At 37.9% G+C, this 12,087-nt stretch overlaps 3 protein-coding genes across 3 annotated transcripts; 1 reads left to right on the forward strand and 2 right to left on the reverse strand.

Annotated features, from left to right (window-relative positions):
- On the forward strand, positions 1-3,171 carry LOC143530725 (putative E3 ubiquitin-protein ligase RF298). The gene is made up of 3 exons (XM_077026184.1): positions 1-105; positions 538-2,469; positions 2,565-3,171. Exons 2-3 carry the CDS (start codon positions 547-549, stop codon positions 3,087-3,089), a joined length of 2,448 nt encoding a protein of 815 aa, XP_076882299.1. The 5' UTR covers positions 1-105; positions 538-546; the 3' UTR covers positions 3,090-3,171.
- A 1,199-nt stretch (positions 3,172-4,370) lies between these two features.
- On the reverse strand, positions 4,371-5,105 carry LOC143530719 (phototropic-responsive NPH3 family protein NPY1-like). The gene has a single exon (XM_077026181.1). It carries the CDS (start codon positions 5,103-5,105, stop codon positions 4,371-4,373), a length of 735 nt encoding a protein of 244 aa, XP_076882296.1.
- Positions 5,106-5,264: 159 nt separating this feature from the next.
- Positions 5,265-6,934, reverse strand: LOC143530727 (phototropic-responsive NPH3 family protein NPY1-like). Its single transcript, XM_077026186.1, has 3 exons — positions 6,867-6,934; positions 6,692-6,761; positions 5,265-5,966 (listed from the first exon to the last, which is right to left on the reverse strand). Exons 1-3 carry the CDS (start codon positions 6,932-6,934, stop codon positions 5,265-5,267), a joined length of 840 nt encoding a protein of 279 aa, XP_076882301.1.
- Positions 6,935-12,087: the final 5,153 nt, after the last annotated feature.

Consider the following 12,087-nt stretch of genomic DNA (forward strand, 5'->3'; position numbering starts at 1 on the left):
TTTCATTCCAAGGAGAGAGAAAGAAACATAAAAACTGACCTTTGATTTATTTGCTGTGAACCCTCACAAACAAGCTGCAATCGGTGTAATATCGATCCTCATAAGGTACCATTTCAATCTTTATTATTTGCTTCTATATGTATGTGTGTATCTATTTGTTAGGGATCTTCATCGGACTTCAATTTCTCATTTGATTATTATTATTGTTGTTGTTGTTGACCCTTTTCATTGTATTGATTTCTTGATTGATTGATTGAATTGATCTTTGCGATCCAACGATTCGGAATCACCGTTCTTGTTAATTGTCGGTTGCGAAAACCCGAGTGATTAATCGTTGATTCGGGTTCTGTTTATTGTGTTTTCGGCAGTTTTCGATGAATTGATTAGTGGGTATAGCTTAAAGATGATTACTTTACTAATTGTTGGTCTAATTGAAGACAAATTTGGGGTTTTTTTACAGTTTGTTTTAATTAATTATTAATGTTGATTGTTTAATTAGTTGTGAAGTTTATTGGGGATGTTTGTGATGTTATGCAGCTGCGATAAATGGCGTCGCTTGTTGCGAAACCGTGTAATGGTAGTGGTGGAAGTGGTTCGAGTCATGTGTCACCGATGGTGCAAGAAAAGAGTAGGAATAAGAGAAAGTTTAGGGCGGATCCGTTGCCCATGTCGGATCCGAACCAAACGGTTTCTCAAACCGACTGTTTGGGTTATGAGTTTACCGCTGAAGGTTTCGTGAGTCACGAACACTCGAACGAGTGTGATATGTGTGGTTTCGGTTGTGAGGGGGGGAATTCTGTTGACCTTGACTTAGGTCTGTCGTGTTCGGTAGCGTTAGGGTCGAGTCATAACACGCCGGAGGTGGAAACGAGTGATGGGTTTTATGATGCGGATTGGAGTGATCTTACGGAGTCTCAGTTGGAAGAGCTCGTGTTGGCGAACTTGGAAACGATTTTCAAAAGTGCGATTAAGAAAATTGTTTCGTTTGGTTACACAGAAGAAGTTGCTACGAAGGCTATTTTGATGTCGGGTCTTTGTTATGGTTGTAAAGATGCTGTAACCGATATAGTCAACAATACTTTGGTTTTTCTAAAAAATGGTCAAGAAGTTGACTCGTCAACGGACCATCAGTTTGAAGATTTGCAGCAAATGGAGAAATACATATTAGCTGAATTGGTGTGTTTGGTTCGTGAAGTCAGACCCTTTTTTAGCACTGGTGATGCAATGTGGTGCTTGTTGGTATCCGACATGAATGTGTCGAATGCTTGCACGGTGGATAGTGAGTCTTTAAGTAGTTTAGTCGGTGATGATTCGTTAGAAACACATCCAAAAAAAGAGGTTAGTAGTACCATAAGTCCTCAAAATCCCAATAATACCCCTTCGGAACCACCTGTAAGGACGTTTAAGGCGGAAGTTCATCAACCGAAACCAAAATCTCCGTTTGTGTTGAATAAATTTTCATCCGAAAAAGAAAACCATGATTCTGCACATAGAACGGTTGGTATTGTTAAATCTTTCAGTCCTTCATCTCAAAACCATGAAGATAAAGCTGTAAGCAGTAGAAAGATTATTGGGATTAATAAACGAGAATCTATAATTAGACAGAAGTCGGTTCATTTGGAAAAAAGCTACCGTACGTATGCTTCTAAAGGCGTTTTAAGATCAGGGAAACTCCCAAACTTTGGTGGCTTACTTTTAGATAAGAAACTAAAGTCTGTATCGGAATCGACCGGTATCAATCTTAAAAATCTTTCTTTGAAACTGAATAAGGGAGTCGGCTCTGGTTCGCCTCACGAAAATGTAACCGGAACGGTTAATAATAACATTTCTGTATCTCCAAAGCCTGATAACCCTCCTGCATTAGCTGGAACCGAGTTATCTCTTTCGGCCCCATCGAAACAAAACGTTCCCAAACCGAGCTTTAGGCAGTGGACCCCACATACTACAAAAGATGAGATAGTTATGAAGCTGGTTCCGAGGGTGCATGAGCTGCAAAACCAGATGCAAGAGTGGACCGAGTGGGCCAACCAGAAGGTTATGCAAGTGGCTCGTAGGCTCGGTAAAGATAAGGCTGAGTTGAAAACACTTAGATTAGAAAAGGAAGAAGTCGAGAGGTTAAAACGGGAAAAACAAACGTTGGAAGATAATACGATGAAGAAGCTAACTGAAATGGAGAATGCTCTGTGTAAAGCTAGTGGACAGGTGGACCGGGCGAATTCCGCGGTTCGTAGGCTGAAGTTGGAGAATTCTAGTTTTAGGCGTGAGATGGAGGCTGCAAATGTACGGGCTGCTGAGTCAGCTGCCAGCTGTGAAGAGGTGTCAAAGAGAGAGAAAAAGACGTTGACCCAGTTTCAGTCATGGGAGAAAGTCAAAACCTTGTTTCATGAGGAGCTTTTAACCGAGAGACGTAAGATTTCACAGTTAAAACAAGATCTTGAATTAGCTAAAGAACAACAAGAACAAGTTGAGGTAACGTTTTAACTTTTAACATTAATAAACTTATTGTATTTAGTTTTGAGTAATTTGATAAAAAAAAAGTCAATAACTTTGACTAAATATTGCAGGCGCGATGGAAACAGGAAGAAAATGCGAAAGAAGAACTGATTAGTCAAGCGACTTCATATAGGATAGGACGGTTAGAGGCCGAATCTACGGCTAAGTTAAGGGAGGATCTAACTAGATTAAAGGCGGAAAATAATCTTCAAAGATATAAAGAAGATATAGAAAAGCTTGAAAAGGAAATCTCTATGTTGAGTTTAAAAACCGATTCTTTAAAGATAGCTGCTTTGAAAGGCGGTGTTGATGGAAGCTATGCTGGTAAATTAACCGAAGTTAAAACTCCAGTTTCTCGACATGATTCTCAACCGACTTTTTTCTCCAAAATGGTGAATGATTTTCATGGTGTGAAGCGGGAACGTGAGTGTGTTATGTGCTTATCAGAGGAGATGTCTGTTGTGTTTCTCCCGTGTGCGCATCAAGTTGTGTGTAAAACATGCAATGAGATACATGAAAAGCAAGGGATGAAGGACTGCCCTTCTTGTAGAGGGCCGATTCAGAGGCGTATTTGCGTGCGCTATGCTCGTTCTTGATATGTTTCTTGAAGTTTTGTTCTTGGAATGTTTTTCTTTGTTTATGGTGTGTTTTAAGTGTCGTGTTTATGAACGTTTTGGATGTTTGTTTAAGTGTCGTGTTTATGAACGTTTTGGATGCGTGTTTACACACGCATCAAGTTGTGTGTAAAACATGCAATGAGATACATAAACCCGTGTGTATTAACCCGGTTTTATGTAATAAAGACATGCATCTTTGTCTGGAGTTTCATTTATGGATTTCTAGTTCATTGTTAGTTTTCAAGAGGGTTCGTTTTTTTAAGGCAAATTTCTTTTGCTTCTCGAGTCTCGGACCTAGGAATTTTGGGTGTTTAAGAGATGTCACTGGGCCACCAACCCAGGATACCATTATGTGTTAAAAGACTTTGAAGCGGGTTAGTTACATTCCATTTGGCAATAGTTACTCGGATAGGCTCATCATGGTCTTGAACCTAAACCGAAAGTAAGTAGAAAATTATGATCATCACTTGTGATTTGTAAACTAATTAAATAGAAAGGACCTATATATGTGAACTTAAGATTTAACGATAGATTACACAGCGATAGTTATAGCATCTGTCTTGTGGAAATAGACATTTTTCGACACGATCCCACAACATTGCTATCTAAGATGGATTCTCATTCATGTAGCCGTTTCTCGCCCGCCTATCTTTTAAAAGGATTTTAATGTAGTTTTGTTAACGCTAACATGTGATATATACTTTGATGCACCCGAAAGAATGGAATAAATAACTTTCAGGATGGGTCAAACTAATGTCAAAGCTCAGGTTTTGGTTATGTACCAAGCTTCTTTTGTACAAGATCATGGATCAGCTTTAACATGTAAATCACTTTTGTTAATATATCAACTTGTTATTATTACATGTTAAGATTTAACAAGTAATAAGGATTTAAATTCGCATTTTCCTTGACTGATTAGCCAGAAAACAAATACAAGCATCATTTTATAGAATATATCCAAATACAAATACAAACATATAAAAACATAACATACAAAGTTGTATGATAACATTTAACAACATGCCCCTTAAAAAGTACTCACAAACACACAATGAAAATATAAATAGAACCCATTTATTAAAATACAGAAAAATACACCTAAATTACCTACTGCTTCTCTATGAACAGTTAAGCACATAGCATTTGTTTTGAAACACATTCATGGTCCAGAAAGTTTAATCAGCGGCGTAACCAGAACTTTTTAGTCGAGTTCATCATGGAGTTCCGAGGGTCCAACTTATGTTTTTATCTTAAAATAACTCAAGAAATAGAATACCTTTGTTGTTTTCTTGACGACGAACTCGAAGACTTGGATTGTGAACTACCAGACGTCCCGGTGCTCTTGCTCTCCCCGTGCCCCTTACCCACCACCCAAAACCTATTCAAAAACCGCCGTGAACTTGATGGCAGCAACCTCATGCTACCCCCAGTAGCCACCTCCTTCACGTCACCATCGTTTAGTCTCACCCGTGAAGGTGTTCTGAGCGACTTTGACCTTAGAGGCATTTTAATTCCCCAATCCTGTTCCTGAACCCGGTTGGTTCGAGCCACTGCTGCATCTTTCATCGCAGTAGTGGCTCGAACCTGCTCGTGGAACAGGATTTGCACCACTGTTCGCAGCGGAAGACGATCGTTCTGTGCAGCGTGCGCTGACGCGTGCGACGACAACTTTTTAACATCGATTAACTCGCACAACTGCTTCTTTTCGACTTTGGTCAACGTCGGATGTTCGTTCAAGTACACATCAACGGCCCCATAGATTCCGTCATGTACCAGCCTAGCAGCGTCAGGGATTGACCGTGATAACTTAGTAAAAACAGAAAGTGGTACATTCCGATCACACGCAATTTCTGCTAGATATCCATCGATCAAATGACCGATGATTTTGCACCGCTGTGGGTTAACTAAAATCAAATCATTCTTCTCATCTTCAACACTCTTCCTATCGAAAAACCGATCCACAAGGTCCTGCACGAGTTCAACGTCGTAAGCCATGGCTTGAGGATGTTCAGCTGGAATCAATAGATCACGAACCGATGCTTCGTCAAGCTTCAAACTAATATCTCTAATCAAACCCTGACGAAGCAACCGATCAACTCCAACGAGCACCGAAACCTTGAGCAGTTTCAACAGAAAACTACACGAACAACTGACTCACGTTTCCTGCGTTAATAAGCTAATAATCGCTTCGATCAACGATTTATACTTTTCAACATGCTCGTCTAATTCAAATCGATCATTAAACTCCGGTAACCACCGCAAACAATACGTCTTCAACGCCTTCCCAATAACATCACCGTCCACTCGTTTCTTCGAAATCACAACAAACATTACTCGTTTATACACGTCAATATCCAGTTCACACAAATCCTCAATCCACCAATCCTTCGGGACGAATCCAATCTCCGGCACTTTACTAATCACATCCAGTTTTCGATTACACGTATACGACCAGTTAACCAACTTCGGATCAATACCCGTTTTCAACGCAACGGCTTCAACACACTTCTGCGTGATCTCAATATCCTCAGACAGTTCTCGAAGCGCGGTGGTGGTTTGCAGGGCAATAATGGAGTCCTTCCAGCTACTAAGAATGCTCGACCGAAAAAACACGTCGATTTTGAGTATTAAGTTGCCTCGATCGATATCCTCCGTCATCTCAAGGTACTCAGCCGCGCATCGGACAGCCACGACGTTGTACGGACTAACAGAAACCGTTATTCCGTAACAGAATTTCGCGCATATCTCGAAAACTTTGGGCCCTCCGGGAAAATCAACAAGACGAATGTCGGAGTTGTCTTCGCTTGCTATTATCGCCAGCTTCTGCAACCGGTTGCTCTTTGACAAAAGCGGAAACTACAACAACACAAACTAAATTATTCAGTACAACAAAAAATTAACTTGGATGAGGTAGGTACAAATCAGTACAGGTACCGGTACCATTGAAAATACCAAAACATGAAAAAAAAATTATAGTGTTTTGTGTTCGGTCAGTATTGGTTCAGTGTATATGGTGTATAGTATGGTACCGGTACATTGTAAGAATACTCATCCTTAAAATCCAGTCATAGAATTACACTTTTGGATTTTAAAGATGAGTATTTTTTATAATATACCAGTACCATACTGAACCAAGACTAACTGAACATGTACGGTACAGGTATTTGTTTTTTTCATGTTTTTGGTATACACATGAAAAAAACAAATACCAACATGCAGGGGAGGCTCGAAGGTGTGCGAGCCGCATCATCGGCCGGGGCACGTAAGTTTCTTGGGCACTAACTTTTTTTATGCATATTACATATATATGTTTTTTTCTATGTTAAAAATAAGGTTATTTGCAATGGTTTATAAGATAATTACATGCTCAGGATATGGTTTCTGCTTATAATAAATCGGCCGATAAAAGTTTTATCCATGTACGTTAGCGAATAAAAAATTTTCGTTAAGGCCTACGGGTCTTCTTTTTTCTCGGCCGAGGTATTTAATTTCTCAGAGACGGCTCTGTCAGTGTGGTATTAAAAAAAAAAAAAAAAAAAAACTCATCCAAAATCTTCAAATGTAATTTCTATAATAATTACCTTGTGGAGATGGAATTTTACTTCATCAACTACGACAGTCAAATCAGTCACCAATTCGGATGAAACGCACCTGAAATATTATGAATAAAAACATACACATTGTGTGATGATGGTAGAAGAAATTAAAACAAGTGTTGTGTTGTTGATATATATACATATATATAATTATATATACCTGACGGAGTTTGAGTCGTGATCGGATTGGAATGCGTCAGGTTTAGAACCTAGCTTCATGAACTTCATCTTGTCCGGAGGAAACAAGTGATGGAGTGAGGTGGTGGTGGTTAAAGAAAGAAAGAAAGAAAGAAAGAGGGTGTAATAATAATAATAATAATAATAATAATAATAAGGCTGAGGGGTGTGGGGGGCGCGAGAGGGGGCGCGAGTGGGGGCGCCATCCAATAATATTGTGACGTGTGGCAGAGAGAGAAGCTTGATAAGATGGGTGTTGGTAGTGGTGATAGCGCCCCGGGGCATGGTGTGGAGGGGCGCGAGAGGGGGCGCGAGCGGTTTATTTTTTTATTTTTTTATAAATGTATTAAAAAAACGTATTATTAAAAAAACAATAAATTATTTAAAAAAACACACATTTTTTTGAAAATTCATAATAAAAAAAACATACTAAAAATTAAACAAACAATAATATTTAATAATAACACTAATCTAATACAAGATCATCTGGTCTCCTCGCCCACAAATGTTCAACCAACTCATGTCGAAGCTCCCCGTGTATCTCACGGCTCTTGATATTTGCTATGTTATGAAGTTTTTGTTGATCACTGATTGTGGACGGTTGTGGCGGAATGTCACCTTGGTAGTTTTGGCATATAGCTTTGCCCTCGTCTTCTAACGTCATGTTGTGTAGGATAAGACACGTGTAGACGACGTCCATTATCCTCTCCCGAGTCCAATAACGTATCGGGTTCGCCAGAACATAATATTGTTTTTTTATAGCTCCAAAAGCTCTTTCGATATCTTTTCTAGCAGACTCTTGCTTCTTCGTAAAATACTTCCGTTTGTCGGCGATTGGATCTGTAAAAGCTTGAACTAACACAGCCCATTCGTTGTAAATACCATCGACCAGATAGTACCCGTACTTGAAGAGTTCTCCATTTGCAACAAAAGATTGAGGTGGTTCAACCCCGTCGATAAGGTCGTTGATCAAATGTGACTGATCGATAACATTAAGGTCGTTATTTGACCCAGCAACACCAAAAAAAGCATGCCAGAACCAAAGATCCTGTGACACCGCCGCCTCAAGTATGAGGGTCGGCCCTTCATGATCACCACGGTGGAACTGACCTCGCCAGGCCGTTGGACACATAGCCCATCCAACATGCGTACAATCGATGCTACCTAGCATCCCAGGAAAACCATGTTTTTCTGCGTGCACCTCATATATGCGTTGGATGTCATACGTTGTAGGTTTACGCAGATATCTCCGAGCGTAAGTCGATATGACTCCTACGTACAATATATATTAGAAAATGTAATAAATATTTAGTAAAAAGTAAAATTAATGTTTTTTACCTTGGCAGAAAAAATGAAGGGATTCACGTGCAACCCTTTTCGACATCTGTAAATACTCATCCAAAGCGTCCGACGAGATGCCGTACGCTAATTGACGGATAGCAGCCGTGCATTTTTGAAGAGGTGTAAAACCGGGAAGACCCCTAGCATCCTCCCTTTGTTGAAAAAAGGGATACCGTGCCTCTAAATCACTCGCTATACGCGTGAACAATTGCCTGCTCATTCGAAAACGAGTTCGAAAATCCGACTCCGCGTATACCGGTTGAGGGCTAAAATAATGCCTCATCAAAGTTTCGTTAGCACCCGATCGATCACGATCACGAGGTGGTGCTCTAACCCTCGGGAGTCGGGGTTGATGGGCTTGATTTTGCAAGAGATTGACCACGGCTGCGGTCAAAACTCCCCCTACTTGAAGAAGCAAATCATCCTCTTCTGAGGAGTCGGAATCAGACGAGTACGACGACATTATTTTTAAAGGTTTCGAAGATAGGGTGATTTTGGGTTTTGTGTGTGGTATGTGATATTGGTTTTGGTTGTAGTATGTGAGAATGGTTGGAGTTTGATATGTGAGAATGGTTGGTGTTTGATATGTATTGTGATATATATAGATGATTTTATTAAAAAAAAAATATTTTTTTATTAATTATTTAAGCCTCCCAACGGCTCTTTCCTTTTCCCACAGCCCATAACGAGCGCTACCTCCCTTGCGCCTGCCTCGTTTTCCGCTCTCGCGCCCCTCTCGCGCCCCACTCGCGCCCCGGTGGTGTGGCTCTCGCGCCCCGGGGCGCTATCGAACGCCTTCTCGCGCCCCTCCTAGCGCTCCGCACCCCTCGGCCTAATGGTTGCATTGATGATGCAATTACGTCTGACTCAATTATCCAACCACCACAATCACGACAGCCCGCCGCCTTACTCTGCTCTACTCTCTGCACCACCTTTCTTCTTTTTATTTACCTGTCCCCCCATGTTTTTACATTTACATTTTCTTTTCAACCCAATGCTTTTATGGATTTTTACATATTTACATGAACCCTATTAGTGGTGAAGCTTGGACCAAGACCAGGGACGTAGCTTTGTTGGGGCTAGGGGTGGCCCCGGCCCTCTCCGTTTTTTCGCTCGGTAGTGTAAAGTTATCCTTTTTCGGCCGAAATATTTTATACATAATGTAAAATTACCCGTTTCTGAACGAAATTTTGAGCCCGGCCCCCTCCGTTTTTAGCTCGGTAGTGCAAATTTATTCTTTTTTTGCCCGAAAATTATTATACATAGTGAAAATTTACCCGTTTTCGACTGAAATTTTGAGCCCTGCCTCCTCCGTTTTTTCGCTTGTCAGTGTAAATTTATATTTTTTTCAGCTGAAAATTTTATACATTGCTTAAATTCACCCGTTTCCGACCAAAATTTTGAGGCCGCCCCCCTCTAATGTATGAATTTTTTTTACATATTAAGTCTGGCCCCTCGACGTATATGTTCAAGTTTCGCCACTGACTAAGACATGGGGGGCCGAACTCAAAATGTATTTATAAAAATTGTAAACGCGGAGCCGGCTCAAATTTTCGGCCGAAAACGGCTTAATTTAGACCATGTATAACAAATTTCGGGTAAAAACGGGTAAATTTACACTACCACGCAAAAAAGGGGGCCCGGGCTTAAATTTTCGATCGAAAACGACTTAATTTACACTACGTATAACAAATTTCGGATGAAAAACGGGTAAATTTACACTACCGCACAAAAAAAGGTGGGGTTCGGGCCAAAATTTATGGTCGAAAACGGCTTATTATACACTACGTATAACAAATTTCGGATGAAAAACGGGTAAATTTACACTAATACAATATAAAACAGGGGGGCCCGGGCCCCTCCGGGCCCTCACTATACTTCGCCACTGAACCCCATGTTTTTACATTTAGATGAATAATAATCTGGTTAGACGTACCATCTCCCTCACTTGACATACTATTTAGATGAATATTAGCATTCACAGTCCATTTCATATATTTTTCCCTATAATTTAACTAAAAACCGTCATTTCATAAATTTATCTATCATTTTTTAAAAATCTTCCACATTTTATTCGCTATTCATATCCATAAATTTTTTTTCTCTTTTGTCTTGTTATATAGTATATGATGATTAGGACATGATTGAAATATTATATGGTATGGATCAAAAGTGAGACCATATATTTAGTTTTTACTTTAATTGCCATATAACTCATCCATATATTAGGGAATGGGTTGAAGAGGTGTTTTTCATGGTTTTCTCAAAATTTACCATAAATTATATCGGTTTAACAACTTTAGAAAATGGGTTGGGAATGCTCTAAGTTCAGTTCTTTTAACAGTTTTATTTGACATGCTACCTCTATTAATACTATTTCTATGTTAAAATATTAATTACTAGGTTATTAACCCGTGTATGACACGGGTGAAAATATTGAAATTTTTGAACAACACATGTCATTCGAAAGGACAACATAAGTTGTTATATGTTATTCAGGTTAACAACATACTTTAAGTTGTAAATAATATTTGTACGAAGACAAATGATTGTGAAATACAAAGATAAACCCAAATAACATTCAAATTACAGTCTTTGAAAACATAATCAAAAGTTAAAAATGTAAAATTCATAAGCTATTAAAAAGACTTTCTTATAAACCATATTGATTCTTATTTGTAACTTTATCTTCCTTTTTAATAATAATTTTAACACCACTCTTCGCGGTTGATAAAGCTACATAGAGTTTTCCATGTGTAAATACCGGATCTCTGAGATATATGTCAACTTTTGATAGAGATTGACCTTGACTTCTATTAATGGTCTTTGCAAAACAGACTACAACTGGAAAAAAAAAACTACATTCTCTTCAATTTAAACGAAAGTTTCATATATGAAGATGTTACACCACAACGAATTATATAAGTGCAATAACCAGTTTTAGTACCTAAAATAACTTTAACTTCAACAAAACACCTTTCCTAACTTAATTACTCGCAGTCTAGTTCCATTACACAAACGTTCTTCTGATTCATATTCCTTAGTAACATTATTGGCACATCGACTTTTAGAACCAATCTATGAGTCAAAATAATTTTGGTCTTTTTGATTTTATTTAGCATAATGTGTTTTTGAAAATTTTAGTTCAAATTAAAATCTAAAAAAATAATTTGTATGATCTTAATTAAAAATCAAAAATTTGATTTTTTTTATATGAAGCACAACTAAATTTGTTAATTTTATTGCCAAGTATGCAAACAATGTAAATTGAGTAAACCAGATATAAGTAAAAAATAAGGAATAATATCTTTGCGCCTCTAATTAACATAATTTATTCGTATACACATCTTAATTATAACATATATTTTTATTGGTTTTAAGAAAATAAAATGGTATGGATAACTGAAAATTATGTTTCATATCAATTCTAAAAAGAAAATAGAAAAAAGAAATATATAAACATACATTCAATGTTATTAAATATTTATTTATCAAAAAGGTATAATGTATTAACAATAAAAATATTAAAAATCGTTTATAATTTTCTGTTACAAGTGCCTAATTTTTAGGTAATAACATATTAATTTTATTTACTATATTTTAGTTAATAAAAAAATTATACTTTAATACAATATAGTGTATTAACGCGTTTAAAATAAATTGTAACCGTTCAAAATGTTAATAAGTAATTCACTTGGCGTTGAAGCTGCACGTTTACAAAAGAAAATGCATACTTAAAAATTTTAAAGGGTAACTAAAAAATATAAAAATAACTAACCGTTTGAAATCTTCTTATTGGAAGGCGTTGATTGACCAAAAATTACGTTTTCTTTAATTTTGAAGACATCTATAATATAATATAA

Source organism: Bidens hawaiensis, unplaced genomic scaffold (genome assembly GCF_021521415.1).
Source record: "Bidens hawaiensis isolate Kalapana, Puna unplaced genomic scaffold, B.hawaiensis_p1.1 tig00009003_1, whole genome shotgun sequence".
NCBI lineage: Eukaryota > Viridiplantae > Streptophyta > Magnoliopsida > Asterales > Asteraceae > Bidens > Bidens hawaiensis.

What these genes read in the sequence shown, in the direction of transcription:
- LOC143530727 (XM_077026186.1), bottom strand. Translation starts at nt 6,934, where the DNA reads ATGAAGTTCATGAAGCTAGGTTCTAAACCTGACGCATTCCAATCCGAT. An exon ending in CACGACTCAAACTCCGTCAG is followed by an intron (nt 6,762 to 6,866) that starts GTATATATAATT and finishes ATAATATTTCAG; the next exon opens with GTGCGTTTCATCCGAATTGG. An exon ending in TAAAATTCCATCTCCACAAG is followed by an intron (nt 5,967 to 6,691) that starts GTAATTATTATA and finishes GTGTTGTTGTAG; the next exon opens with TTTCCGCTTTTGTCAAAGAG.
- LOC143530719 (XM_077026181.1), bottom strand. Translation starts at nt 5,105, where the DNA reads ATGGCTTACGACGTTGAACTCGTGCAGGACCTTGTGGATCGGTTTTTC.
- LOC143530725 (XM_077026184.1), top strand. Translation starts at nt 547, where the DNA reads ATGGCGTCGCTTGTTGCGAAACCGTGTAATGGTAGTGGTGGAAGTGGT. An exon ending in AACAACAAGAACAAGTTGAG is followed by an intron (nt 2,470 to 2,564) that starts GTAACGTTTTAA and finishes TAAATATTGCAG; the next exon opens with GCGCGATGGAAACAGGAAGA.